The sequence below is a fragment of the Anopheles merus genome, unplaced genomic scaffold, assembly GCF_017562075.2.
Source record: "Anopheles merus strain MAF unplaced genomic scaffold, AmerM5.1 LNR4000022, whole genome shotgun sequence".
NCBI classification, from domain to species: domain Eukaryota; kingdom Metazoa; phylum Arthropoda; class Insecta; order Diptera; family Culicidae; genus Anopheles; species Anopheles merus.
In genome coordinates, this window is record NW_024427602.1 from 174,606 (window position 1) to 200,805 (window position 26,200).

General features: G+C 41.3%; 3 protein-coding genes and 1 long non-coding RNA gene across 5 annotated transcripts; 2 read left to right on the forward strand and 2 right to left on the reverse strand.

The window, feature by feature from the left end:
- The first annotated feature begins 3,511 nt into the window (after nucleotides 1-3,511).
- Nucleotides 3,512-4,727, forward strand: LOC121601065 (spondin-2-like). The gene is made up of 3 exons (XM_041929866.1): nucleotides 3,512-3,602; nucleotides 3,791-4,012; nucleotides 4,075-4,727. The coding sequence occupies exons 1-3, from the start codon at nucleotides 3,573-3,575 to the stop codon at nucleotides 4,417-4,419; spliced, it is 597 nt and encodes a 198-aa protein (XP_041785800.1). The 5' UTR covers nucleotides 3,512-3,572; the 3' UTR covers nucleotides 4,420-4,727.
- Nucleotides 4,728-6,853: 2,126 nt separating this feature from the next.
- LOC121601069 lies at nucleotides 6,854-7,635 on the reverse strand. Of its 2 annotated transcripts, none has more exons than XM_041929873.1 (3): nucleotides 7,444-7,635; nucleotides 7,273-7,367; nucleotides 6,854-7,194 (listed from the first exon to the last, which is right to left on the reverse strand). In XM_041929873.1, the coding sequence occupies exons 1-3, from the start codon at nucleotides 7,567-7,569 to the stop codon at nucleotides 7,092-7,094; spliced, it is 324 nt and encodes a 107-aa protein (XP_041785807.1). In that variant the 5' UTR covers nucleotides 7,570-7,635; the 3' UTR covers nucleotides 6,854-7,091. The 2 variants fall into 2 exon arrangements, with proteins under 2 accessions (XP_041785807.1, XP_041785806.1); XM_041929872.1 differs by having other exon boundaries at nucleotides 7,273-7,373.
- Nucleotides 7,636-20,727: 13,092 nt separating this feature from the next.
- On the reverse strand, nucleotides 20,728-22,421 carry LOC121601075. Its single transcript, XM_041929877.1, has 10 exons — nucleotides 22,234-22,421; nucleotides 22,099-22,161; nucleotides 21,967-22,041; nucleotides 21,825-21,896; nucleotides 21,683-21,760; nucleotides 21,513-21,587; nucleotides 21,304-21,411; nucleotides 21,102-21,195; nucleotides 20,917-21,026; nucleotides 20,728-20,834 (listed from the first exon to the last, which is right to left on the reverse strand). The coding sequence occupies exons 2-9, from the start codon at nucleotides 22,103-22,105 to the stop codon at nucleotides 20,984-20,986; spliced, it is 552 nt and encodes a 183-aa protein (XP_041785811.1). The 5' UTR covers nucleotides 22,106-22,161; nucleotides 22,234-22,421; the 3' UTR covers nucleotides 20,728-20,834; nucleotides 20,917-20,983.
- Nucleotides 22,422-25,182: 2,761 nt separating this feature from the next.
- LOC121601074 lies at nucleotides 25,183-25,980 on the forward strand. The gene is made up of 3 exons (XR_006005984.1): nucleotides 25,183-25,318; nucleotides 25,410-25,571; nucleotides 25,675-25,980. It is a non-coding gene; the product is annotated as an uncharacterized LOC121601074 (long non-coding RNA).
- The last annotated feature ends 220 nt before the right edge of the window (nucleotides 25,981-26,200 follow it).

Sequence of the window (26,200 nt, forward strand, 5' to 3'; positions counted from 1 at the left end):
ATAGAGTGAACGGCCACTTTCCCCACGCTGTGTGCGTGCGTGTGTCGAGACCCAAAACCGCGAGACAGATTTCGGCACATTAAAAAAAAAAATTATTGCCACTATACACGGTGCTACATGATGCATAAAAGGTAGGTGAAGCATCAAACATGTTCAAATTAAAAAAAATAGATTAGTGTTAGACGTTCTCCTACGCTTGTTTTAAATAGGCTTCTTCACCCTCAATTGGCAGGATATCGAATGGTCTCATCAGCAGCGGCACGAAATAAAATAAACCATCAATAACCGATAACACTTGAAATCCCAAACCAGCTGCTCCCGCATCGTCTCAAGGTCACACACAAAATAAAATTATTAGTGTTATTATTATTATTATTGGCATTACAGCCTACGCGATCATGCCGGCCTTTTCAGGACTTGAATACCACGCAGCCGGATACCCGCTGCGCAAATTCGAGCAGTTTCCAGCGCAGAAAATGTACCAAAATCTGCGCTGGCCAGCGCAGATTTTGGCTCGTCTCACGCGCTGGACTTCAGCGATTCCTGCGCTGGGTCGCGCAATTCGGGCAGTTCGGGCAGTTCGGGCGGCGGCGGAGCAAAAAAATAAAAACGGTAAAAATTAAAAAAAAAAAATAATGGCGCCCATTTTTTCGTCCGCTTCTTCCTCTCCTCTCCATCCTTCACCCTGGCTAGCCTTACTTGAGCTTCAGCCCGTGCCTTCCGCCGCCAGCTGATTGGGTGTTGTGGTGTATGCGTTGATACTTATATGTGCATTGCGGTTATGTATTGTTATTGGTGGGTGTTAGCATTTATTAATTAGTGTGTGACCTTGAGACGATGTGGGAGAAGCTGGATTGGGATTTAAAGTGTTATCGGTGTATTGATGGTTTATTTTATTTCGTGCCGCTGCTGATGAGACCATTCGATGCCCCTGCCAACTGAGGGTGAAGAAGCCTATTTAAAACAAGCGTAGGAGAACGTCTAACACTAATCTAATATTTTTTTAATTTGAACATGTTTGACGCTTCAACGACCTTCTAAGCATCATGTAGCAATGTATAGTGGCAATATTTTTTTTTATGTGCCGAAATCTGTCTCGAGTTTTCGGGTCTCGACACACACACGCACACACACAAAGCGCGGGGAAAGTGACCGTTAACTCTATCATGTCGCGATCCCCCACCCCGCCCGGCGCTTTGGATGAGGATGCGCTACAAGATAGCTGAATCAGCCGTTCTACCGATAACGTAGCCGTACTCGCTCGTGCGTGTGCGTGGGTTCGTAGGTGCGTTATCGCGTGCGCGCTTTCGTGAGTGCGTGCTCGCGTGCGCGCGTACGTGCATGTGTGTGTGCACGCGTACGTGCATGTGTGTGTGTGTGTGTGTGTGTGTGTGTGTGTGTGTGTGTGGTGTGTGTGTGTGTGTGTGTGTGTGTGTGTGTGTGTGTGTGTGTGTGTGTGTGTGTGTGTGTGTGTGTGTGTGTGTGTGTGTGCACGCGTGCGTGCATGTGTGTGTGTGTGTGTGTGTGTGTGTGTGTGTGTGTGTGGTGTGTGTGTGTGGTGTGTGTGTGTGTGTGTGTGTGTGTGTGTGTGTGTGTGTGTGTGTGTGTGTGTGTGTGTGTGTGTGTGTGTGTGTGTGTGTGTGTGTGTGTGTGTGTGTGTGTGTGTGGAAACCCCAAAAGTATTTGATTCTGATGCGTATCTATGTAATCCACAACAGACGAAAGCAAAAGCTTAGTGTTATGCTTAATGCTCTGCACGTTCAGTTCGATGGCAGGCCCCAGGGACTGCCAGTGAACTTTCCAGTATACCGGTTTCACAATCAGCTTACGTTCTAGATGCCGGCGGAACGGTATGTTGATGAAAATCAGCGCCGGGCTGAACGTGTTAGAGCGAATTAGGGTTCTGCGCGTTGCACAGCAAACCCTCCATCGTGCGCTAGTGATTCCGTAGCCGTATTTTTACATTGCATCGATTAAACTCATTGCGCTTTTTTGGTTTGATTTGTGAAAATGCAACTTCATCGCCGCAATGTTTGTTAACGGCATTTTTAGGCGCCACAACAGCTCGCGAGCATTGACCACACGCGAGAATGAGATAGCGCTAGGGAGGGAATGAGCACGGACGATGGCTGACAGCGATTGGCCGTCTGACGCACCAACACATCCAAACCTTCGGCAGCGCGCTCAGGCGAGGGGAATGAGGTGGAGCCAGGGACGGGCAGCTCGACGAACTGCTCGACAAATTTGCCGTTGGAGAGAAAAGGAAGGCATGATAAAATTCTCAGAACGGCATAACGCCTTCCGTCGCTTTGCACAGCGGGTCAAAACAGTCAGCCCTTGCTACGGCGGACAGTTCATACGCGGTCAAAACCCATGACGGGCATGCTGTTACATAAGATGTGTGGAATGATGGCGGTGCTGCGGGACCGCTCCTATCCAGTGGGCAACTTGCATACTGCCACACTGTCTCCTGTCCGATGCATACGCTGCAGGCAGGGGGAAGGATGCACCTCCACAATAAAAAAAAACACCGTCATGAACTAGCGGCGGATCTAACGATAGGCGGACTAGGCGGTCGCCGAAGATCGCTAGTCTGTAGTATGCCGTGTGTCTACAATTGGACAGAATATTAGCGACAAGGGTCCCTGGAAAGATGGTCGTTGGGGCCCCGTGGCTAGAGAACCATTTGCACCCCCTTCCCCTTCCCCTCCCCACGCTGGCAACAATTTCAGGGCCTGTGACCAATGATCGTAGGGGTCCCATAGCAACCCCCTCCGCCGGCAATTTAAGTATACTGTTCAATCTCCCAACAGCTGTGTGCCAGTACCCCCCCCTTCTCCCGGTCATCAGTTACCATTTACAAGGGCCTCAACTCGTCTTTCCGCCTTTCATGAACACCTTCCTTTCCGATGGATCATAACATCGTAACGACCGTAAACGCTTCAATAGATCAAGAGCTTCGATCGGTTCTTCGGATGTTTCTGCTCGCTTTTTCGATCGGTTTCGGCGGAAAGCGAGCTAGAAAGCGAGCGCAAAAACTGCTCGATTTTGTTGTGCGGGGCTGTATGTGTTTATCTCTTTCGGACAAAAATGCTCCTGTACGCGACCGTGTTGGCGCAAAAATTAAAATGGCTGAAAAATAGTTCACACCCACGTTCTATTTCTCCCCTCCGTACCCTCTTCTCTATCCTTTCATCTCGCTTTATCATTATTGGTTCTTGCTCTCTAGTTGCATAGAGTGAGAGGCTGAGAAGTTTTCGATCGCTTTTCGCAGCGGGATCATAATTCTATTAAAATAATCTTCCGTGGTTATATGACTTTCACATTCATACTGATATGTATTTATCAATAATATATGATTGTTATAGCAGATGTTTCTAAACTATTGTTATTATAAGTATTTTTTTCTATAATTTCTTCATATTCTGATAATTTAGGTTTAACTCATAACCAAACCTATCAACTTTTTCATTTGAAACACACTGCTTCGATGGCTGTGGCAACTTTTGCCGAGACGGGACAAGTAGCTTTATTGGAAGAAACTTTGGAAGTTCAACAGGATTTTTTATTCGATGAATTTCGACTACCAAAAATTCGCAAAGGTAAGGGTGTAAGTGAGGCAACTTTTTTCGTAAACGGAAAACATTCGAGCGTGTCTTTCATCACAAAGATAATACCCTCGCCGGATTGGTTCATTGGATTGGACACTTTTGACGTAGGTTGATAACAGGTTTATCTCACGTTCATGTAACTTATTTCTTTAATATGGTTTTGAATTGTCTTGCAACAGCTATGCTTCAAAGGACGATGGCTTGAAAAGGTAACGATACCGCTGCATCCGCTCGACGCAGGTAGTAGCAGTGGATTAACTTTTACCTCACCAAAATGGCCTACCAATCCAAGGGGTGTAGTTCAACAAATCACTTCCAGATCACCTCTCCATTTCGCAAGCAGCTTTTTCTATCCTGAAATCAAACACCTTCCACCGATAGCTCATGTTACATTTACTAAGGTAAGGATGACAAAGAAAGCTCGTGTTGCTTATTGAAAAATTGCTATTATGTATTTTTTCAGATCAAAGTATACAACAATCACAACAACGTGCACAAAATGGTGAAGAAACTCAAATATAAGCACCGTACGAAATTACTTAAAAAACTTAAATACCAGTCAAACGTTGGAAACACTGAACATATGAATCATACCAATAAAACTCTCACTGATACAGATTGTCGGGTTAGCGAGTGGTCGGCCTGGAGTCCTTGCAGCAAGACATGTGGCCTTGGTAAAAGAAATCGTACACGTAACATTATACGAGAACAGCATCTTGGTGGAGTTGAATGTCCGGTGTTAGTCGAAACACAGTGGTGTGGCTCGGCTCGCCAGTGTTCAGTGTTGGACAGCTACTTTAAATGGTGAAGGTTGAAAATAATTAATTGTATTGGAACTACAAACACAACGTGCATAGTGTAGTATGGTTACATTTAAAATGCAGCATAAATTGGTTTAGAAGGCAAATTTGATGTATGTAAGAAATACTTGTCGACCAATCAGTTACCATTCTGGTTTTGAACAAATATAGTTCACTCAAAAATAAAACAACCTGTGTTATATTTGGGATAGCTTGGCTACCCAGCTGCATACATCACTCACTAAAATGAGGCAGTACATAGGGTACAGGGTTTCACACTTTATCTCAAGACCGCGGGACCCCTTCCCGAATTTTTCTTAGCCAATGCCAAGACTGCGGTATAATGCTTGAAAACGTTGATGATACCTGAATTCATCGGATGCAATGCTGAATCTGCGGCACATTTCTCGAACACACTGTTCCGCGCGGAGGATATGCGGTCGAATATTTTTTTACACGTATAACCTTTGTGTACATCATACCCGCTTACTGCTGAACATTTCAAATATGTGTGTTAGAAGAAATCAACAGGTTTTTGATAAATATCTTTGAAACTATTCATGCTATCCAAAAACGATCTTCGAGAGCTAGATTCAGCAACTCAAAATATACTTAGAAAAAGTTTTTCGTATTTTTGTTTTTTTTTTTTTCATGACGGGTTCAGAAACTTTTTTTAAATTGATAATATCATCAATCTTAGCAAAGCGGCTTTTTTGCGCCGTTTCTTCTGAAAATATTATCTATAGAAACTTTCACGTGTATTTTCATAAAATATTTGAAAAGTAGTGTAAATTTTAGAAAATGGTGAAATCAATAACATAGTAAGCAAATATTGCAAAGAACATACAGTTTTTCATCATCATGAGCATGAGTCCCACCGCGTGGAAAAGTAACACACCCTTCCCTCAGCAGCGTTGGCATTGGACTGACCAAACCATGGGGAATTGTTCGGGTCCCGTCAACTGAATGAGAAAACCCCGCTGCTTCCCATCTTCATCGATACATTCGCTCCGCGCACACACACATCTACACGCGCTGTGTTTGCAGCTGTAGAACTTGATACAGAAAGCATCGCTCTGGCACAGAGTAAAAGGTTCGAGCGACTTCGGCTTTGTTTGTTGGGTAGAGTCCCGCTGTGCAAAGCGACGGAAGAAATCATGGTGTTCGGAGAATTTTATCATGCCTTCTTTTTCCCTCCTACGGCAAATTTGTCAAGCAGCTCGTCGAGCTACCCGTCCCTGGCTCAGCCTCATACCCCCCAAGGACGCAAAAACCGACGGCGGCCTGTGTAATCTGAGCTCTCTACAAAGCTCTCCACGAAGCTCTGCTTTGCAGGCTTGTCGAGAGCTTCGCCACAGGCGCCCGAACCATCCGTCACGCACACATCTAAACGTTTTGGTTTCGTCAGCCGCTCACGCATACCAATGTGTTTGCTCCACCCCCCTTTTTCGGATTGCTTATAGAAATGATGAGGCTGTTCACATTTGCTTTATGCACACATTCGCATGCTGTTTATTGAATAGTATCTCTCTCCCTTCCCACATGTGTTTTGTCATACTCCCGCTGTGTAGACGGCAGAACGCTTTCCCCTTTCCAAATTTACCGTTCTTCCTCCTCTCGTTCTTCCTTCCTCCTACCGCGCTCGGGGTACCATCCGTGCGGCGCGTGTTCAGCTGGCTTCAGTTTAGTGATGACGTCATGAACAGGAGCTGCGCGTGTTGAACCGGCTTCTGTTGAGTAATGACGTCAACACCGGGAGCTCATGAAGCAATAATGAATGTAAGTAGTATGTATTATTATGGAGAGTTTATCGCATATGATTAGATCAAAACTTACCTTAATATTTTAAAATGGAAAACGTTTTCTTTGCGTCGCTCACTTTGAAGATTGTTTACGAGGCTAGCAGTTGATAAATAGCGCACACATCTGTAACTTTTTAGACGCCAAGGTTAGTTGAATGAACCTGCACAAGCACACAGCAAGAAACTTACCTCAACAATTTGCTAGGATAAATCATTCCATAACTGAGGAAGAAGGAACACGGCACAAAACGTAAAGAGCAAAGTACGTCGCACAAGAAATCGCACCTCACTTCAGTACATCCTTCCATAGGAAAGTTCTGGACAGACTGAGGATGCCTCACACTCGGATGAAGCGATAGCAGAAAAATCATGGTGGATCGAGAGGGATGGGTAGACTCGGTCCAGCGATATCCGCTGGTAAATGCATGTGTGTGTGACGAACGAAAGACTTCAAACTCCGCTTCCCCAGTATTTCATCCATAGTTTTTCGTCACACAGCAAAATCTCTGAAAAACTTCGGCTCTGCTACTTGGGATATGTGTACGAGACGATCCCATACAAAACTTCGGCTTTTTGCGGACTGGGAAAATGTGCGCGAAGGCGAAAAAACCCGAAAGCGCTTCGTGTGCCCTCTCTCGTGTTTCTAGTTTTATTCTCTCTCGCATGTCATCACTCTCTCCCAGTTTTTCGGATTGAAATGAGAATTCACTCTTTTGATTTGGTTGCGGCAGTCTAGCTGCTTCGCACTCTTTATTCTCTTCTTTTTGCAGTTCCCACAAGAGGATTCACACATGTGTTCTCACATACTTACATATACACACACGGTGGTTGGAAGCCTGGTGCGGCTGTTTCCAATTCTGTCTTTTCTTCTTCCCTCTTCATACCGCGCTGGAGCCCGTGGTGGTACGCGTGTTCAGCCTGCTTGGTTCAGGAAAGATGTCATCAGATTTGGCGCGCCTCAACCGCGGTGTTGTATGAAGGCTGTTGATGAAAGTACACAATTAATAGACACACTTTGTTAAAAAAATTACACTTGATTTAAAGATGTGACAAACTTACCTTTGTGCTCGAGGATCAATTGAACCTTGAACGCCTGTGCACACAGTGTCACAATTGAAGAGGTTTGGAGAACAGCTAGCGGTAGCAGCACACATCTGAAACTTGTAAAGTGCAATATTTTAATTAGAATAAATGTCACATAGCACTAGACACTTAGAAAAGGACACTTACCGAAACAATTAGATGATAACAATTCGTCCTCCGATAAAGCAAAAAGAACATCGTGGATGGTGCAGTACGGGTAAGTGTTTTACGCAGGAAAAATAGTTCACGCAGCACACAAGCACACACTCTCATGTCCACGGTTCAGAGCACACTGAAGTCGCTCTTGGCTTGGATGGAAAGGAGCACCCAGATGAGTGCGATGGAAGAAAATGACTTGTGTTCAACAGGGATGGGTAGAATCAAACACACGAAGTGTGCATGAGAATTCTCTTCGTGTGGCAAGAGAGAATTGACTAACACCCTGATGAGCGAGAACGCAACAATCGTTGTAGAATGTAGAAATAGGATAGGACTAGTGAGCGAAGGCAGTTTTTGGACATGAGGGAAATGAAACTGGGAGGAAAAAGCTTCGGTTACTACTTGGGTTTTACCCTCCATAGCGCTATCTTTTTCTGGCGTGTGGACATTGCCCATGAGTTGCTGTGGCGCTTAAAAAAGCCGTTAACAAACATTGCGGCGATGAAGTTTAATTTTCACAAATCAAACCAAAAAAGCGCAATGAGTTCAAACACTGCAATGTAAAAATGACTACGGAATCACTAGTTCACGCTGGAGGTTTTGCTGTGCAACGCGCAGAACCCTAATGCGCATTAACACGTTCAGCCCGACGCTGATTTTCATCAACATTCTGTTCCGTCGGCATCTAGAACGCAAGTTGATTGTGAAACCAGTATACTGGAAAGATCACTGGCAGTCCCTGGGGCCTGCCATCGAACTGAACGTGCTAAGCATTAAGCATAACTTTGTTACCCTAAGCTGTGTTTTCTTCCGGAATGTTATGATCCATCGGTCAAAGAAAGGAAGGTGTTCTTGACAGTGGCGGATTAGAGGAATCGGGCAGTGGCGGATTAGAGGAATCGGGGCGGTAAGTCTTACCCTAGACGGTAAGACGAGTTGAGGTTCCTTTTAAATGATAACTGATGACCGGGAGGAGGGGGTGCTGGCACACAGCTGTTGGGAGATTGAACAGTATACTTAAATTGCCCGCGGTGGGAGGGAGGGGGATGGGCTTCGGTCAAGGGACCCCTACGATCATCGGTCACAGGCTCTAAAATTATTGCCGTCATGAGGGGGGTAGGGTGGGGGGGTAGCAAAGGGTTCTTCAGCCACGGGGCCCCAACGACCATCTTTCCGGGGGCCCTTGTCGCTAATATTCTGCCCACTTGTAGACATACGGCATACTACAGACTAGAGATCTACGGCGACTGCCTAGTCTGCCTACCGTTAGATCCGCCGCTGGTTCATGAAGGTGTTTTTTTTTATTGTGGAGGTGCATCCTTCCCCCTGCCTGCAGCGTATGCATCGAGCAGGAGACAGTGTGGCAGTATGCAAATTGCACGCTGGATAGCAGCGGTCCCGCGGCACCGCCATCATTCCGCACATCTGCATGCCCGTTGTGGGTTCTAACCGCGTATGAACCGTCCACCGCTGACCGTAAGTACAAGAGTAATAATAATAATAATAATAATAATAATAATAATAATAATAATAATAATAATAATAATAATAATAATAATGTAACGACCAAGCGTTTTACGGGTGGCGGAAGGTTAATTGGCCGTTTTAATAATATTTAGCACAATTCGGAAGAGCACACAATTAGTTAAACACAAAAGTCAGTGGCTTACGTCTGTTCAGTTCAATGTCGCGCCAAGAAGAGAGCTTTATTCTATGACAGTTCATCTAGCACACCGGGTGCTCCAGCGGTCAAAATACAATGCGTATATACCGCTGCGTTTGGGGTTCGGGTTGAGTGCACAGTGGGCGATATTAGTCCGGACGTTACAGCTCGGCTATCCTGAACAATAAATTGCCCTCAATTTCCTAATCACTGGACTCGGTCCAGCGCCGCAACTTATTCGCTTCTAGAACCCCATCGTAGGGTAGTTGTGTGAGTTGACATCCTTCTACATCACGTACCACGTACCTATCATGAGGTAACACTTTATGAATGACATACGGTCCCCTGAACTTGGGATTGAGCTTCTTATTACCGCTATCGGTCGTATCGGTATAGCGTATGGCTACTAATTCACCTTCTTTGTAGCATTGCAGTGGTTTATGCTTCTTGCTAAAATAATCCTCATTCTTCCGTTGAGATTCTTCTATGTTTTCTAACGCTTTAGCCCGAATGGCTCCTAAGTCCCTAGGCACTTGGTCAAATTTTTCGTCTAAGTGTTCGACTATTTCATCCGGAATCTTACCGCGTTGTTCAACTCCAAAGAGCAAGACAGAGGGGCAGAAGTTCGTAGATGTGTGGACGGTATTGTTTAAGGCATACTCAGCTGATCGCAACTTGGACACCCAATCGGCCTGGTCTGGAGCATCAGATAGTTTGCTAAGGATGGGACGCAACACGCGGTTCACCCGTTCTACCTGTCCATTGGCTTGTGGGGATCCGGTGGCGTTGAGGACATGACTAATGTTATGCGATTCCAAAAAGTCCTCAAACAAGGTGGAGATGAAACAAGTAGCACGATCGCTAACAATCCGCTTAGGGCGGCTATAGTAAGACATGTATTGAGAGAGGGCAGAACACACTTCTTTTGCATTAGTGGAAGAGGTTGGGTAAAGTTTGGTTAATTTAGTGAAAGCATCGATAACAACAAGTATGTACTTCTTGCGTAAAGGGGAACTAGGCAGTGGACCTAAATGATCGATATGGATTGTATCGAAGGGCAAAGGTTCTTTAGGGATGCTGTACATATTTCGGGCATTAGTATGATGAGGTGCAGAATAAACAATACACTTGAGGCAGTTCTTAATGAATTTGTCGATGGTGGGCTTCATATGGGGGAACCAATAATGCTGACTAATTTTGCTAAAGGTTTTGTTAATGCCTAGGTGGCCAATTCGCTCGTGAGTGTGTCTAATTACGTTGTCGACCATTTCCGAAGGGACATACAATTGAGGTTGGCCATCAGGTATGTCGCGATAGACAAGCCCATCTTGAAGTCCGTCCAATCCGTCAACTTCTTCTGATTCTAACCGATGTTTAAGAGCTTCGATAGATGGGTCACGTGTCTGAGCTACTTGAAGCTGGAAGTCAAGGTCAATCTCACCGATGGCACCCACGGCTTCGGTGCGACTCAGTGCATCGACATGAGACATAGAGGTACCTGAGCGATGACAGATGGTGTAATCGTAATTTTCCAGAAACAAGGACCACCTGGCAATCTTAGCGGAAGCATTACGGTTCTTAAGGGTTTCAACCAGGGAGTTGCAATCGGTAACTATTTTAATGGGGAGCCCATGAACATAAGTGTGGAAGCGCTTAAGAGCGTAAATGGTGGAAAGAGTTTCAAGTTCATAGCTGTGTAACTTGGACTCATCTTTTGAAGTGGTTTTGGAAAAGTAAGCGACAGGGTGTAATTTATTGTCATCTTGTTTTTGAAGGAGTATGGCACCAAAACCAAAAGAACTCGCGTCACAGTGTAATTCAGTTTCCCGCTTTGGGTCGAAGATGGAAAGAACAGGGGAATGAACAAGTTTGTCACGTAGGGTTTCAAAAGCGTGTACGCAAGTTGAATTGAAATTAAATGCTTCATCCTTCTGAAGTAGTTTTGTCATAGGTTTGGCTATGCAAGAGAAGGAGGGAACAAAGCGTCGGAAATATGAAAACAACCCAAGGCAACGCCTAAGCTACTTCAGGTTAGTGGGCATAGGGTAATTGGTAAGTGCTTGAATATGCCGATCACTAGGTTGAATTCCATTGTAATTAGCTTTGTAGCCCAAGTATTCTATTTCCTCGTGAGCAAATTTGCATTTATCAAGACGGAGTTCCAAATTGTTCTGTTTAATCTTTTCTAAGACAGATCGAAGAGTGGTAAGATGTGAGTTAAGATCGGTGGAAGCGATGATGATGTCATCAAGATAAACGACTACTCTGCCATCATCAATAAATTCTCTTAAAATAGAGTTGATAAAACGTTGGAATTCGGAAGGGGCGTTGCGGAGACCGAAGGGCATTTTCAAATATTCAAACTGACCGTCTGGGGTTACAAAAGAAGTGTAAGGGATGGATTCATCGCTCATTGGGACTTGGTGGAAACCGCTTTTTAAGTCTAGCAAACTAAAGAATCTTTTCCCACACAGATGCTCCAAACAAGTCTCGATAAGGGGTAGGGGGTAATTATCCCAAACGGTAATTTTGTTGAGGGGCCGGTAATCCACACACATACGAACTTCGCCGCTCTTTTTCCTAACGAGAACTAATGCGGAAGCATAAGGAGAATTGCTAGGGCGGATGATGTTTTCCGCTAAGAGTTTATCAACGATCTGTTTCACCTGTTGTCTTTCGCCATAAGAAAGTCTACGCGGCTTAGTGAATATCGGTGTATCATGGGTAAGATTGATTTTCATTGGATGTACGAGTGGTTTAGTGTTTGAAATATATTTGAGGTATGAATTCTCAATAATAGAAATAACAATTGAACGCTGCTCTAAGGATAGAGTATCTCCTAAATCCAGTTCATTTTCGGCTTCGATTACATCGAGCGAGCAAATACTCCTAATAGCATCTTCTAATTTTTCTGGAAGAGTTGTATCAACTTATTCAAGTTCCGCCAACGGGGTTTTAGTAATACATGATTTTGAAAAAGATGAATAAGTAAGAGAAATGTTAAGAGAATTAAGTAAATCGCGACCAATAATGACAGGCCACGCAATTCCAGGTAATATAATAAAAGAATGTTGAACAGAATGATCCCTAAACTGGATTGTGCAATTAATTCGTCCTCGAGAATAAAGTGGTCCATAGTGCAGTATTCAGTTGTTGAAAGAGGTCCTAGCAGCCTAGCTGGTACTACTGTGTCACTGATGAAGCTCACAGGACTCCCTGTATCGAGAAGGGAACGAACGCGATTGAGGGTGGTACGCTTAGTAGAAGGGTGTAGAAATGTCAAACTCACCTCTTGGTTTGTGCCGAGAGTATCCTCCGAGCTAATACCGCCCTCAACAGTGGCGTTGGCCCGACGTTCAGGGCAATTGCGGTAGACGTGCCCAGTCTGGAAACAGCGGAAACATCCGCCGGGTGGGCGCTTCGGCTTGGAGCAGGCACTCTGAAGGTGTCCAAATCGGGAGCAGTTGAAGCAGCGGACAGGTTCCTGCGACGGAAGGGGGCTTGATGGCTCGAAGATGACGGCAAGACTCGAAAAGCTTCAGCTTCTTCCGGAAATCTTCCATCGTGAGGGGCATGAAATGCAGGCTTGAAGTAATTGACGGGCTTCCCAAGCCGTCGATGACGATCGGGATCAGTTCCAAATCAGGGATGTCGGCTTGGCCAGCTATGCGCTGCATATCAAACAGGTAGCGGAGGGCAGATTCTTGGGGCTGCAGCCGAGGATTGCGGAGTTGGCGGTACACAGATTCAGGAGTAGCGACGAAATGAAGGTTGTCGATCAGCTCCATTTTCAGTTCGTCGTAAGTGGTGACGTCAAATTCTTTGGCGACGTTAGCTGCCGTGCCTGTGAGGAGCCGAAGAGTAAACAAAAATTTGTCCGCATCGCACACTCGGTGGAGTGAGAAAAGGCGTTCCAAATCACGGAACCAGCGGATGACATCGGAATTTTTCTCAGCATCAAGCGGCTCGATGAAGGATTCGAAATCCTTTGTACAAATGGCGGTCGGTTGCTGCGCCTCGAGTTGATGCACTTTCTGACGCAATTCGGCTAACTGTAGCTGCATTCGCAGCGCTTCGATGTGAGCCTCCATATCGTCGGAACCGCGGGGAAGGGCGGCAGCTACACCTTGGGCGGAGGGCAGATTAGCATTGGCGTCGGTGGTGTTGTTCGTCGAAGCGGCATCATTAACGGCGTCACCGCCATTTTCATGAGGGTGATACAAAATGGAGGCCTCGGGATGGTTTGCGTAAGCGGAGGCTGATGCCATGGCCGAGGTGGTGGGCTGCGCTGCACGGGGGGAACGAGCGGCTAGCTCGAGAGAGGCGTAAAGTTGCCGAAGTTGTGCGAGGGTGGCAGTATGCGGTACGTCGACGCCGGCTTCGATGAGCGCCCGGCGAAGTTCGTCTTTGCCCACCATTTTATGAAATGGCGTTATGTCACACGCACACACGTACACAGACACACGTAGACCGGCTGGTTAAGCGGCTTGCAGGCGGTTTGTAGGCGACTTTTTGTTGGTTATCCCACTTCTGAGATGTAACGACCAAGCGTTTACGGGTGGCGGAAGGTTAATTGGCCGTTTTAATAATATTTAGCACAATTCGGAAGAGCACACAATTAGTTAAACACAGAAGTCAGTGGCTTACGTCTGTTCAGTTCAATGTCGCGCCAAGAAGAGAGCTTTATTCTATGACAGTTCATCTAGCACACCGGGTGCTCCAGCGGTCAAAATACAATGCGTATATACCGCTGCGTTTGGGGTTCGGGTTGAGTGCACAGTGGGCGACATTAGTCCGGACGTTACAATTATAATAATAATAATAATAATAATAATAATAATAATAATAATAATAATAATAATAATAATAATAATAATAATAATAATCATAATCATAATCATAATCATAATCATAATCATAATCATAATCATAATCATAATCATAATCATAATCATAATCATAATCATAATCATAATCATAATCATAATCATAATCATAATCATAATCATAATCATAATCATAATCATAATCATAATCATAATCATCATAATCATAATCATAATCATAATCATAATCATAATCATAATCATAATCATAATCATAATCATAATCATAATCATAATCATAATCATAATCATAATCATAATCATAATCATAATCATAATCATAATCATAATCATAATCATAATCATAATCATAATCATAATCATAATCATAATCATAATCATAATCATAATCATAATCATAATCATAATCATAATCATAATCATAATCATAATCATAATCATAATCATAATCATAATCATAATCATAATCATAATCATAATCATAATCATAATCATAATCATAATCATAATCATAATCATAATCATAATCATAATCATAATCATAATCATAATCATAATCATAATCATAATCATAATCATAATCATAATCATAATCATAATCATAATCATAATCATAATCATAATCATAATCATAATCATAATCATAATCATAATCATAATCATAATCATAATCATAATCATAATCATAATCATAATCATAATCATAATCATAATCATAATCATAATCATAATCATAATCATAATCATAATCATAATCATAATCATAATCATAATCATAATCATAATCATAATCATAATCATAATCATAATCATAATCATAATCATAATCATAATCATAATCATAATCATAATCATAATCATAATCATAATCATAATCATAATCATAATCATAATCATAATCATAATCATAATCATAATCATAATCATAATCATAATCATAATCATAATCATAATCATAATCATAATCATAATCATAATCATAATCATAATCATAATCATAATCATAATCATAATCATAATTATAAAAATAAAAATAAAAATAAAAATAAAAATAAAAATAAAAATAAAAATAAAAATAAAAATAAAAATAAAAATAAAAATAAAAATAAAAATAAAAATAAAAATAAAAATAAAAACAATAACAATAAAAATAAAAATAAAAATAAAAATAAAAATAAAAATAAAAATAACAATAACAATAACAATAACAATAACAATAACAATAACAATAACAATAACAATAACAATAACAATAACAATAACAATAACAATAACAATAACAATAACAATAACAATAACAATAACAATAACAATAACAATAACAATAACAATAACAATAACAATAACAATAACAATAACAATAACAATAACAATAACAATAACAATAACAATAACAATAACAATAACAATAACAATAACAATAACAATAACAATAACAATAACAATAAACAATAACAATAACAATAACAATAACAATAACAATAACAATAACAATAACAATAACAATAACAATAACAATAACAATAACAATAACAATAACAATAACAATAACAATAACAATAACAATAACAATAACAATAACAATAACAATAACAATAACAATAACAATAACAATAACAATAACAATAACAATAACAATAACAATAACAATAACAATAACAATAACAATAACAATAACAATAACAATAACAATAAACAATAACAATAACAATAACAATAACAATAAACAATAACAATAACAATAACAATAACAAACAATAACAATAACAATAACAATAACAATAAACAATAACAATAACAATAACAATAACAATAACAATAACAATAACAATAACAATAACAATAACAATAACAATAACAATAACAATAACAATAACAATAACAATAACAATAACAATAACAATAACAATAACAATACAATAACAATAACATAACATAACAATAACAATAACATAACAATAACAATAACAATAACAAAACAATAACAATAACAATAACAATAACAATAACAATAACAATAACAATAACAATAACAATAACAATAACAATAACAATAACAATAACAATAACAATAACAATAACAATAACAATAACAATAACAAATAAAATAACAATAACAATAACAATAACAATAACAATAACAATAACAATAACAATAACAATAACAATAACAATAACAATAACAAAAATAACAATAAACACATAACAATACACAATAAAACAATAAACAATAACAATAACAATAACAATAACAATAACAATAACAATAACAATAACAATAACAATAACAATAACAATAACAATAACAATAACAATAACAATAACAATAACAATAACAATAACAATAACAATAACAATAACAATAACAATAACAATAACAATAACAATAACAATAACAATAACAATAACAATAACAATAACAATAACAATAACAATAACAATAACAATAACAATAACAATAACAATAACAATAACAATAACAATAACAATAACAATAACAATAACAATAACAATAACAATAACAATAACAATAACAATAACAATAACAATAACAATAACAATAACAATAACAATAACAATAACAATAACAATAACAATAACAATAACAATAACAATAACAATAACAATAACAATAACAATAACAATAACAATAACAATAACAATAACAATAACAATAACAATAACAATAACAATAACAATAACAATAACAATAACAATAACAATAACAATAACAATAACAATAACAAAACAATAACAATAACAATAACAATAACAATAACAATAACAATAACAATAACAATAACAATAACAATAACAATAACAATAACAATAACAATAACAATAACAATAACAATAATAATAATAATAATAATAATAATAATAATAATAATAATAATAATAATAATAATAATAATAATAATAATCTATATATAAATTTTCGTTAATCCAACAACAACAACCTCCGTCGCTGACGCTCGATGTCGATGACACTTTGCGTTACGCTGTATTATTATATTACGTGCGCTTTGCGTGCTTCCGATGATTATTTTGCAAACACAATCAAATTTTTCACTGCACTTTCGCCAACCATCAATACATTTAACTTTCCACTTATCCACTTATAATCCACCAGCGCACACAATCGATCACTTATTTGAAACCAATAATTCGAATGCTACGAACACTCTACACACAGTTCAGATGCACTTAATTTACTACAATTAGCCAAAACTATGATTTTCTTCACAAAATATCACACCAAATACTATTTACTTCATCACTTGCTCCAAACATGCAAAACAATTATACGCATTTAACAACACAATATTGTGTAAACGCGTCTTACACCTATCTGTCAATTTATTTTTCTTTGTTATTGCCAGAGCTGTCGAACCCCTTCTATTACGAAATCTGCATTCTTTGGATCTTGGTTTCGATTCATATAATGGAACTGGAGATGGGAATAACAACACACTTGAAGGAATTAAATGTAGGCATAGAGTGAATTCCTAAAAATCTCTGTGAATAGTTTTTATCTCTTCTGCGATTTCGGTCCTTACTATTTGCAAGTGCAAGTATATTATTAACCAGCTAGGACGTTTTCAGTTTTGTGCAGCTATTTTCCTTATAGGTTTCGTACCCGCGTTTCGAGTGCGATTTACACTTTTTAAGTGGATTTCCAGTGTTTTTAGTTTAGTCTGAGTATTAGGTTAATTTCTTTAGGTGCGCATGGTGAAGTATAGTGTAGTGTAGTTTAGAAAAGTGTAGTGTAGTGTAGTGTAGTTTAGTGCGCAGGGCAGTGTAGATTTAGTGTAAGGAGATTATTTTCGTAACGTACGTTTCGTGTACGTTTTGTGGTTCAATTTGTTGTTCCTGCGTGGTACGAGTGTTCCTGTGTACCTGTGTTCCTGTGTTTCTGTGTTCCGGCGTTTTCTTGCAATTCTGTTTTTGCTACGATATGGAGCATAATGAGGAAAGTGTGGGTAACGGTTGCCCTATGATTGACATCATGTCAGGTATAATATTTCCTACTTTCTTTTATTCACAGCACTTATCTAAAATTCTTTGTTTTTGTTTTACAATTTTCAACAGCCCCAGTTACAGAACCCTATCCACAAACCATGCAGCCCTCCGTAAGTGATATCGTCTCACAGAATCTCACTCCACCGGAAGAAACTCCGAACGAAAAGAAAGCAAGGCTCCAAAGGAAGCGACAGGCGTTGTACAGGGCCAAGAAGCGCCTCCCGGGTGCAGCTCCTACGCTTGCAGCTGTACAGGACGACCAACAGGCTGTACCGTCTACTTCGGCCGGGACATCCTTATCAGTAGCTCCAGCAATCTTGCAACAACAACAACTACGAAGGAATATTGATGATGATTTGCTCAATGAAATCGCTGGACGGTACTCCACCCCACCGGATGAAACACCACCGGGAACAAAGCACTGGATCCGTCGCATACGTACCGGGCACAAGACAGTGATCGGCCGAATGGTGTCCTGTAGCATGCAGCTTATGGAACGCTACTGCTTGCGGTTGCTTCTTTGCTACCGCAAGGGTCCAACATCGTACGAGGATCTGCGTACTGTTAACGGTTCGGTGTGCGAAACGTTTCAGCTTGAGGATGATTCCGAGTGGGATCGTGCACTAGAAGAAGCGGCCACTTATCGTATGCCCGCCCAGTTGCGCCATTTCTTCGCACTCATCCTTTCGTCTGGGATGCCACAAAACCCGCGCACCCTGTGGGAAAGCTATGCGAGTGAAATGAGTGAAGATTTTCACCACCGCAATCGCGACCGGTACACGACGGAGGAATCCGACCTGAATAAGCTGCTACGTGATGTTGAACACTTCCGGGCGCTGAGTGACATCGATCGCTACCTGCGTGGTACGACGGATCGGATTTGACCAGTTTCCCAGGAATGCCTCAGCTTTCGGAGTATGAACACGTTCAGGCACACATCATGGACGATGATGATGTGAACGAGTTCATTATCGCTGAACGATCGTATCTGATCACGGATCTCGATGCTACCCTTGCCACCGTACATCAGCTCAACGACGAACAACGCATGGTGTACGAAACGGTCACGGCGGCAATCGATCGTCAATTAGCGACGGCGGCAAGCCAAGCGAACGCTGGTGACCAACGGTTATTCTTCCTGGATGGCCCTGGTGGAACGGGTAAATCTTTTTTGGTAGAAAAGATACTGGCACACGTCCGTCGCTGCGGAGGAATTGCGCTCGCAACTGCAGCAAGCGGCATAGCAGCACTGTTGCTTACAGGAGAGAAAACAGTACACTCCACGTTTAAGTTGCCGCTGGACTTAAACAATCATTCCAACTGTAGCATTTCGATTCAGTCGAAACGGGCCGAAATGCTTCGACAAACAGCACTGATCGTTTGGGATGAGGCGTCGATGAGCAGTCGGTTTGCTCTCGAAGCAGTCGATCGGATCCAGCAGGACATAACGGGTGTGCAGCTTCCTTTCGGCGGTAAGGTGGTGCTGCTGTCCGGTGATTTTCGACAAATTTTACCGATCGGACCGAAGGGCACGGATGCACAAATCATCAACGAGTGCATCAAGAAGAGCACATTATGGTCCCTGTTTAGGTCGCTACAATTGCGCGATAACATGCGGGTACGCACGGCACCAAACGCGAACCAAGCCAATGAGTTGCGAGATTTTGCCAACCTTCTGCTTCGTATCGGTGAAGGACGGCACGATACGTTTGCAGGACTGGATCCATCGTTGGCAAAAATAACGCACGATATGATTGTGCCCCATACTGCGAATCCGACCAACGACCTTAACACCCTGATCGACAAAATCTACCCGGACATGCAACGGCACTTCCAACATCCGTCATTCTTTTCGGATCGGGCTATTCTCCCGCTGCGCAAAGCGATCGAAAACTTGTCAGCCACTCGCTCAATGTAGATAGAGAGCAAAAACCAATAACGATAAAGCGAGGTGAAAGGGAAAAGAGAGAAGAAAGAGAACGTGGGTGTGAACAATTTTTCGGCCATTATCATTTTTGCGCCAACACGGTCGCGTACCGGAGCTTTTTTGTCAAAAAGAGACATACACATACAGCGCGCTCTCTCGAAATACCGTAAACGCTTCAACCGATCAAGAGCTTCGATCGGTTCTTCGGACATTTCTGCTCGCTTTCTCGATCGGTTTCGGCGGAAAGCGAGCTAGAAAGCGAGCTCAAAAACTGCTCGATTTTGTTGTGCGGGCTGTCGCCGCTAAACGTGGATGTTGCCAGCGTGAACAACCTGGTCCAAGACCGAATTCCTGGACCGGAACAGGAGTACCGTTCGGTCGATACATTGGTCAACCCGGAGGAACACGAGCATCTGCAACTTCCTTCCGAATACTTGAACACACTCAATGTCAGCGGCATCTCAGTACATCGCTGACGATTTGCACCAGTACTTTCGGCTGAAACGATTTGCACCAGTACTTTTATTGCGCAATCTTAATTCCGACATGGGATTGTGTAACGGTACGCGTTTGCAAATTGTAGGCCTAAAGCGAAACTGTTTACACGCTAAAATTCTGACAGGCACGCGGAGAGGCGAAGACGTCCTGGATCTTCTGTGACAGAAACGATAAGGGTCACCCGTTCCAGATCCGCCGTAAACAGTTTCCGGTGCAAGTGTGCTTTGCGATGACCATCGCCCATGGCCAGCTATACGTTGCACTCTCGTGGGTGACATCACGAGCGAACATTGCTGTGCTGATACCGAACCCGAAACGCGCTGACGAGGAAGGAGGAAGGAACGATGTCCACAAGCAACATCGTCTACCAAGAGGTCGTTGACAGATGATTCTTCTACTGAACCAGAGTGTGACGTAAGTACTGAAAACAGAAAATTAGACATTACATAAATATATTTTTTTTCTCTAATCCATCAATCAATACGAAGATGTCCGTTCATTACCTTTTAACTCACTTTTTACTATTTACGTCTTGGTAGAGATGCTTATTTGCACACCTTTTTGCCCGTTCTACCGACGTGGATAAGGACACTGAAGCGCCCGTTCCTGACGACTGTAGAGAGAAACCAAAATGGTGTAAAAGTATTCCATCATTTGTATTCTGTTTTAGTTCATTCATCGATGTTACCTCGAACCACAGTTCCGTTCGCGAGTGGCATGATCAAGATCTTCGGCTTGCCTTGCGTTAGTTGGCCCGTGATCAGGTAGTAACATTCTGCCACCTGTAAGGATAGATGTTTAATAATTGTAAGTTTTTCTTCCAAACAGCATGCATTGGTATGCTGTGTTTTTCTATTCATAAATAATACAGACTTCTCTGAACCACTTACGATCCAGTTCGCCGTGCATGTTGGTGCGTTCTATGGTAGCGTTGCTGTTATTGCCGCAAGTGCTGTTACTGGTGCTGGTGCTGCTGTCGTTGCTGCTGCTCCTACAATCTGTAAGTGAAACAAACGCATGAACAATACGACTCTTCTTACTGTACCATGCATGTCGCATCATGCTACCAAGCATCTAACTCGCAGGTTTTATTACTTACAGCAGCTGTACCATTCCCGATGCACTACCCGTGTTTCGCTGTACTTGAATGTCCAGTAGCTACGATCGCCATCCGCTGTAGGTAAAGTATAGCAAAACACACAAACCAATTAGTTTATTATTTCATCTCTCACTCATCTCTACTAATTTTACACGCAGGTCACTACTTACTACTGCCAAACCAATGCCCTTCGCGGTGTTGCCTGTTCGAGTTATTGCTGTTACTGTCCTCAGAGCCGTCAACAAATGCTGTAAATAAAAAAAAACTCAGTGAACAAGATAAGAGCTTCTCTGTCCATCCATCCATACTTACAGCCACCGTTTAACCAATGATCGGGCTCGATCTGTCTGTCCTGCTGTCTGCTTTGTTCATGATTTTCGTCTTCTGGAAGTAAATTTACTGTTTAATATTGTTTTAAAACAACAACTATTTCAATCTGATCCTATTCCATTACCCGTTGTACGATGGCTGTCTTCTTCCGGTTCGATCTGCTGCCCACAAGGAATGTGGCTATCAGTGCTGTCTGTGTCTGAAATAAGATTAAATAATTAATTTTAATAATACGACTTTCATTCACTCACAATACCTTCCATGTCATGGCTGCGGATTCGCTCTGGAGTCACACTTTGCTGCTCCGCAAGTGCTGCAACTGAAAGCAAGTACCAGATTATTTCTGCGCCTACTAGATATGCATAACCGATCTGCTCGATCTGATAGTTACCGTTGGATGATTTTTGCTCCTGTCCATGTGTTCTGGATCCAGTGCTTTGAATACCAGCATACGGTATGTCATATGAGTCCTACTCATCGTCTGACGGCAAATGAAACGTATCTGCATCATCACTATCTGTTGTAATTCTTTTAGAAGAAGACGAAGCTACCAGAAAGTCATCCGTGTCCCACTCTCCATCTGACATGAAGTCGAGCGTATTTATATCAGCACAAACTGTAATTAAGCACAAATCCAACAGTAAAGGTAAGTAAATATCATTAAACAGATAGCAAACGGTTTCAAAAATGTTGCTTTCATTTATTTTTTGTTCTGGCTTTTTCCGCGTACATTCCACAACAATGATGCTGAGCGTGGTTTTTTGACATTTTCTTCAAGTTTCAAATTATCGATGTCGACCAAAAAGGTAAGTGTAGGTTTCTACGGCCTACTCCGTCTCGTGGACTGTATTTTAGAAAGGGGAGCAGTACTCCCGAGCAAAAGCCTTGAAAAAGGCTGGCACTCCGATGCAAACTTCCACCTCTCTAACAGTGGATTTTACCAAAGGGGTCTTGCCACTCTTAATGAGAATCAAATTTCCCAAGAAGAGCAATGCTCACAAAAACTTGGAGGAATTCTACCTCGATTTATTGATAATTTCTGGGGTGTTCTTATCAGGAGTCTACGTGCTCCGTTAGCGATACATACACTTTCTTGTTAAATTCTTGTTGCGTTGGCACTATTCCAACTAGATTCTGTTTGAACTGGTTTAAATGGGATTTCTGTCTAATGGGAAAATACATGTGTTGTTAATTCATTGCCTAACTTGCGGGTGTGTTCTGCCTATCTCAAAATCCAACAGTAAGCATACTACCGATTGAATATACAACATTTCCAACTCCTCACTAAATGCGTATTGGGTACTTTCATTTCAACTGTACTTCCATGTGTACCACATCACACATCGAGCATGATTCTTTGGGAGCACACCAACATGATCAAGATGTTTTGATAATGTTACGGAAAAAGGTAAGCATCCTACAGCATCAACTCATACCACGAGCTTCTAACATACCGATCCATAATGGCTTATATGACCCGGTAGCAACAATATTCGAAAGACACCAATTCGTAACATGATACCTAATACTACGTAAATCACACAATAAGTAGCCAGTTTGTTGAAGAATTATTAGAACAGCACGCCCTAACTCAACGAAAACTGTAACTTTCAAGCGTTTCCATGCAGTTTAAAACCCTTACAATCACTTGTATAAGTTGCATACAGTGTAAAATTGAAACTTAAAAACAACTTGAATTGGAGGAAACAGATAACTTTTTTGCATCAAATCAACTCATGTGGATGGATTTCTTTAAATGTGATGAAAGAATGCAAGATAGTCCTCGGTGGCATGAAATGCAATGGAATATTTTATAATGTTTATACCACATACATTAAGGCGCGTTTGCCGTGACCAGGAGGAGTGGATGGTGTGGTACAGGCTCTTGCCTATCTTCATTGCGAAGATAGTGCAAGATGCCATTTGTACACTGCACTTGGTTTGTCGAGGAAAGGCTCTCACCTATCATGTGAATGATAGTGTGAGATGCCTATCGATTAATACACATGGTCTCCGGGTTACGGCAGATGCGCCGATCTCCAATCACAAATCGATTGAATTGTAAAAACAGAGCGTATGCTTCAATCCACGAACCCAATACATATCTATATAGTATTTGCATTTCATGTCACCGAAGACTATCTTACATTCTTTCCGCATCAAATAAAGCAGTTGTAAATTTTGCATGTAGTGGACAACTGAAGCTTTACTATTGCTGGGTTTAAAGTAAAAAGTGCACTCTTTTGCATCGAATCAACTCATGTAGATGGATTTCTTTAAATGTGATAAAAGAATGCAAGATAGTCCTCGGTGGCATGAAATGCAATGGCAATGTGTGTAATGTTTTGAATATTTTATAATGTTTATACCACATACATTAAGGCGCGTTTGCCGTGACCCAGAGGAGTGGATGGTGTGGTACAGGCTCTTGCCTATCTTCATTGCGAAGATAGTGCAAGATGCCATTTGTACACTGCACTTGGTTTGTCGAGAAAAGGCTCTCACCTATCATGTGAATGATAGTGTGAGATGCCTATCGATTAATACACATGGTCTTTGGGTTACGGCAGATGCGCTGATCTCCAATCACAAATCGATTGAATTTTTAAAACCGAGTTTATGCTTTAATCCACGATCCCAATATATATCCATATTGCAATTGCATTTCATGTCCCCGAAGACTATCATGCACTCCTTCAGATTCAATGTAAATTAGTGCACTGTTTCCTCTAAATCAAGTTGTAGTTAAGTTTCTGTGTTCCGCTGTTTGCAACATGTACAACTGATTGTTTGTATTTTAAACTGTAGGAAGACGATTTAAAGTTGCAGTTTTCGTTGGTTTCGGGTGAGCTGTTCAAATAATTTTTCATCAAACTGGCTACTTATTGTGTGATTTACGTAGCATACTGTATCGTGTTGCGGAAGCTGTCTTTGGAATCTTGCGCTTCCTGGTTATGGGAGTTTATTTTCACAGTATTATCATGAACTTAATCTGACCATTTCTGTGTTTAATTCTTTTTTTTTTACTATTTATTTCCATGCACCAATCTTGCCGTTTTGAGCACTCGTGGACACAAACCAACACACGGTGTGCAAAGGTAAACGCACAATACATACCAATAATAGTACCAACTTAACACTCTACTAAATGCTTTTTTATTTTTGTCTCCTCTCTTTTACATGATCTCTATTGAACGTTCTCAACTATTATTTCATGCACGCACTGCAATGACGATTATTGCATTTTGAGCACTTGCGGACTCAAACCATCACACGGTGCGCAAAGGTAAAAGCACAATACATACCAGTAACGGTACCAACTTAACACTACACTAAATGCTTTTTTATTTTATTCTCCTCTCTTTTACATGATCTTCATTGAATGCTTGCAATTATTTTATCATGCACGCACTGCAATGACGATTGTTGCATTTTGGAGCACACGCGGACTCAAACCATCACACGGTGCGCAAAGGGTAATCCACATATCCTAACATTAATTGTACTATCTCACATCCAATACATGGTTTCTTTCGGTTTTTCTTTTTTCTACATGCTCCCAAAAAGCGTTTCATGCACTCACTGCAAGGACGATGCAGGCCTGGATCCAGTCAGCTCGAGGAGGGTTTAAGTGGGTAAGGCATCGATCGTACCACATGATTCGAGTGGTTGCGGACGATGAATTCCACACTACCCAGGCATCGGTGTCTTAAGAAGGTTTTCGTCACGGTAAAAAAACAGTTACTTATTTTCCATAACTTGCATTGACATTTCTTCTTGCGATAATGTGTACATTTAATTTTTCGTTTCATTTTCCATTCCATTCTTTCAGTTTGAACCGGCTATTCACTAACAATACATCTACCAGAACCTAGAACAAGACGGCAGCAAAATACAAACAATACATGTGTACATCTTCCTTGGCTATCCTTACTGCATTTTCGTTTCATGCAGCGCCTGCAACCAAAACGATCACGTAACCAACGGGACAATCAATTGAACTTCCATGCTGGAAGGTGGAGCTTTACTTCATGCACCACGTTCCATGCGCACCTAACTTTGACTGAACACCCCACATTTCCAGGCTCTCCAGCAATCTTTCCTTGGGATGCCATGAGGCTTTCAATTTCCACGAGGAATGAGGTGGCATGCACCAGTTGTTTCTGTGCAGCCTGGAGTTTCCGTGCGTAGCCCTGTAACCGGGCCGTCTTAAGCTAGTAATAATAATAATAATAATAAGAACTTAGCATAACAGTCCACACCCGGGGAAGAGTTTGTCTTGACTTTGTTTATGCCGGGTCTGGCGTGGTGGCGCGACAAATCAACGGAATGCAATCGACCAAAACATGAACCTACCG

Coding starts and splice junctions, on each gene's coding strand:
- LOC121601069 (XM_041929872.1), bottom strand. CDS start 7,569: ATGAGAGTGTGTGCTTGTGTGCTGCGTGAACTATTTTTCCTGCGTAAA. Junction 7,374..7,443: donor GTTATCATCTAATTGTTTCG/GTAAGTGTCCTT, acceptor GCACTTTACAAG/TTTCAGATGTGTGCTGCTAC. Junction 7,195..7,272: donor ATTGATCCTCGAGCACAAAG/GTAAGTTTGTCA, acceptor TTTCATCAACAG/CCTTCATACAACACCGCGGT.
- LOC121601075 (XM_041929877.1), bottom strand. Junction 21,897..21,966: donor AGACAGCCATCGTACAACGG/GTAATGGAATAG, acceptor ATTTACTTCCAG/AAGACGAAAATCATGAACAA. Junction 21,196..21,303: donor CATGCACGGCGAACTGGATC/GTAAGTGGTTCA, acceptor CTATCCTTACAG/GTGGCAGAATGTTACTACCT.
- LOC121601065 (XM_041929866.1), top strand. CDS start 3,573: ATGAATTTCGACTACCAAAAATTCGCAAAG. Junction 3,603..3,790: donor ACTACCAAAAATTCGCAAAG/GTAAGGGTGTAA, acceptor GTCTTGCAACAG/CTATGCTTCAAAGGACGATG. Junction 4,013..4,074: donor CTCATGTTACATTTACTAAG/GTAAGGATGACA, acceptor GTATTTTTTCAG/ATCAAAGTATACAACAATCA.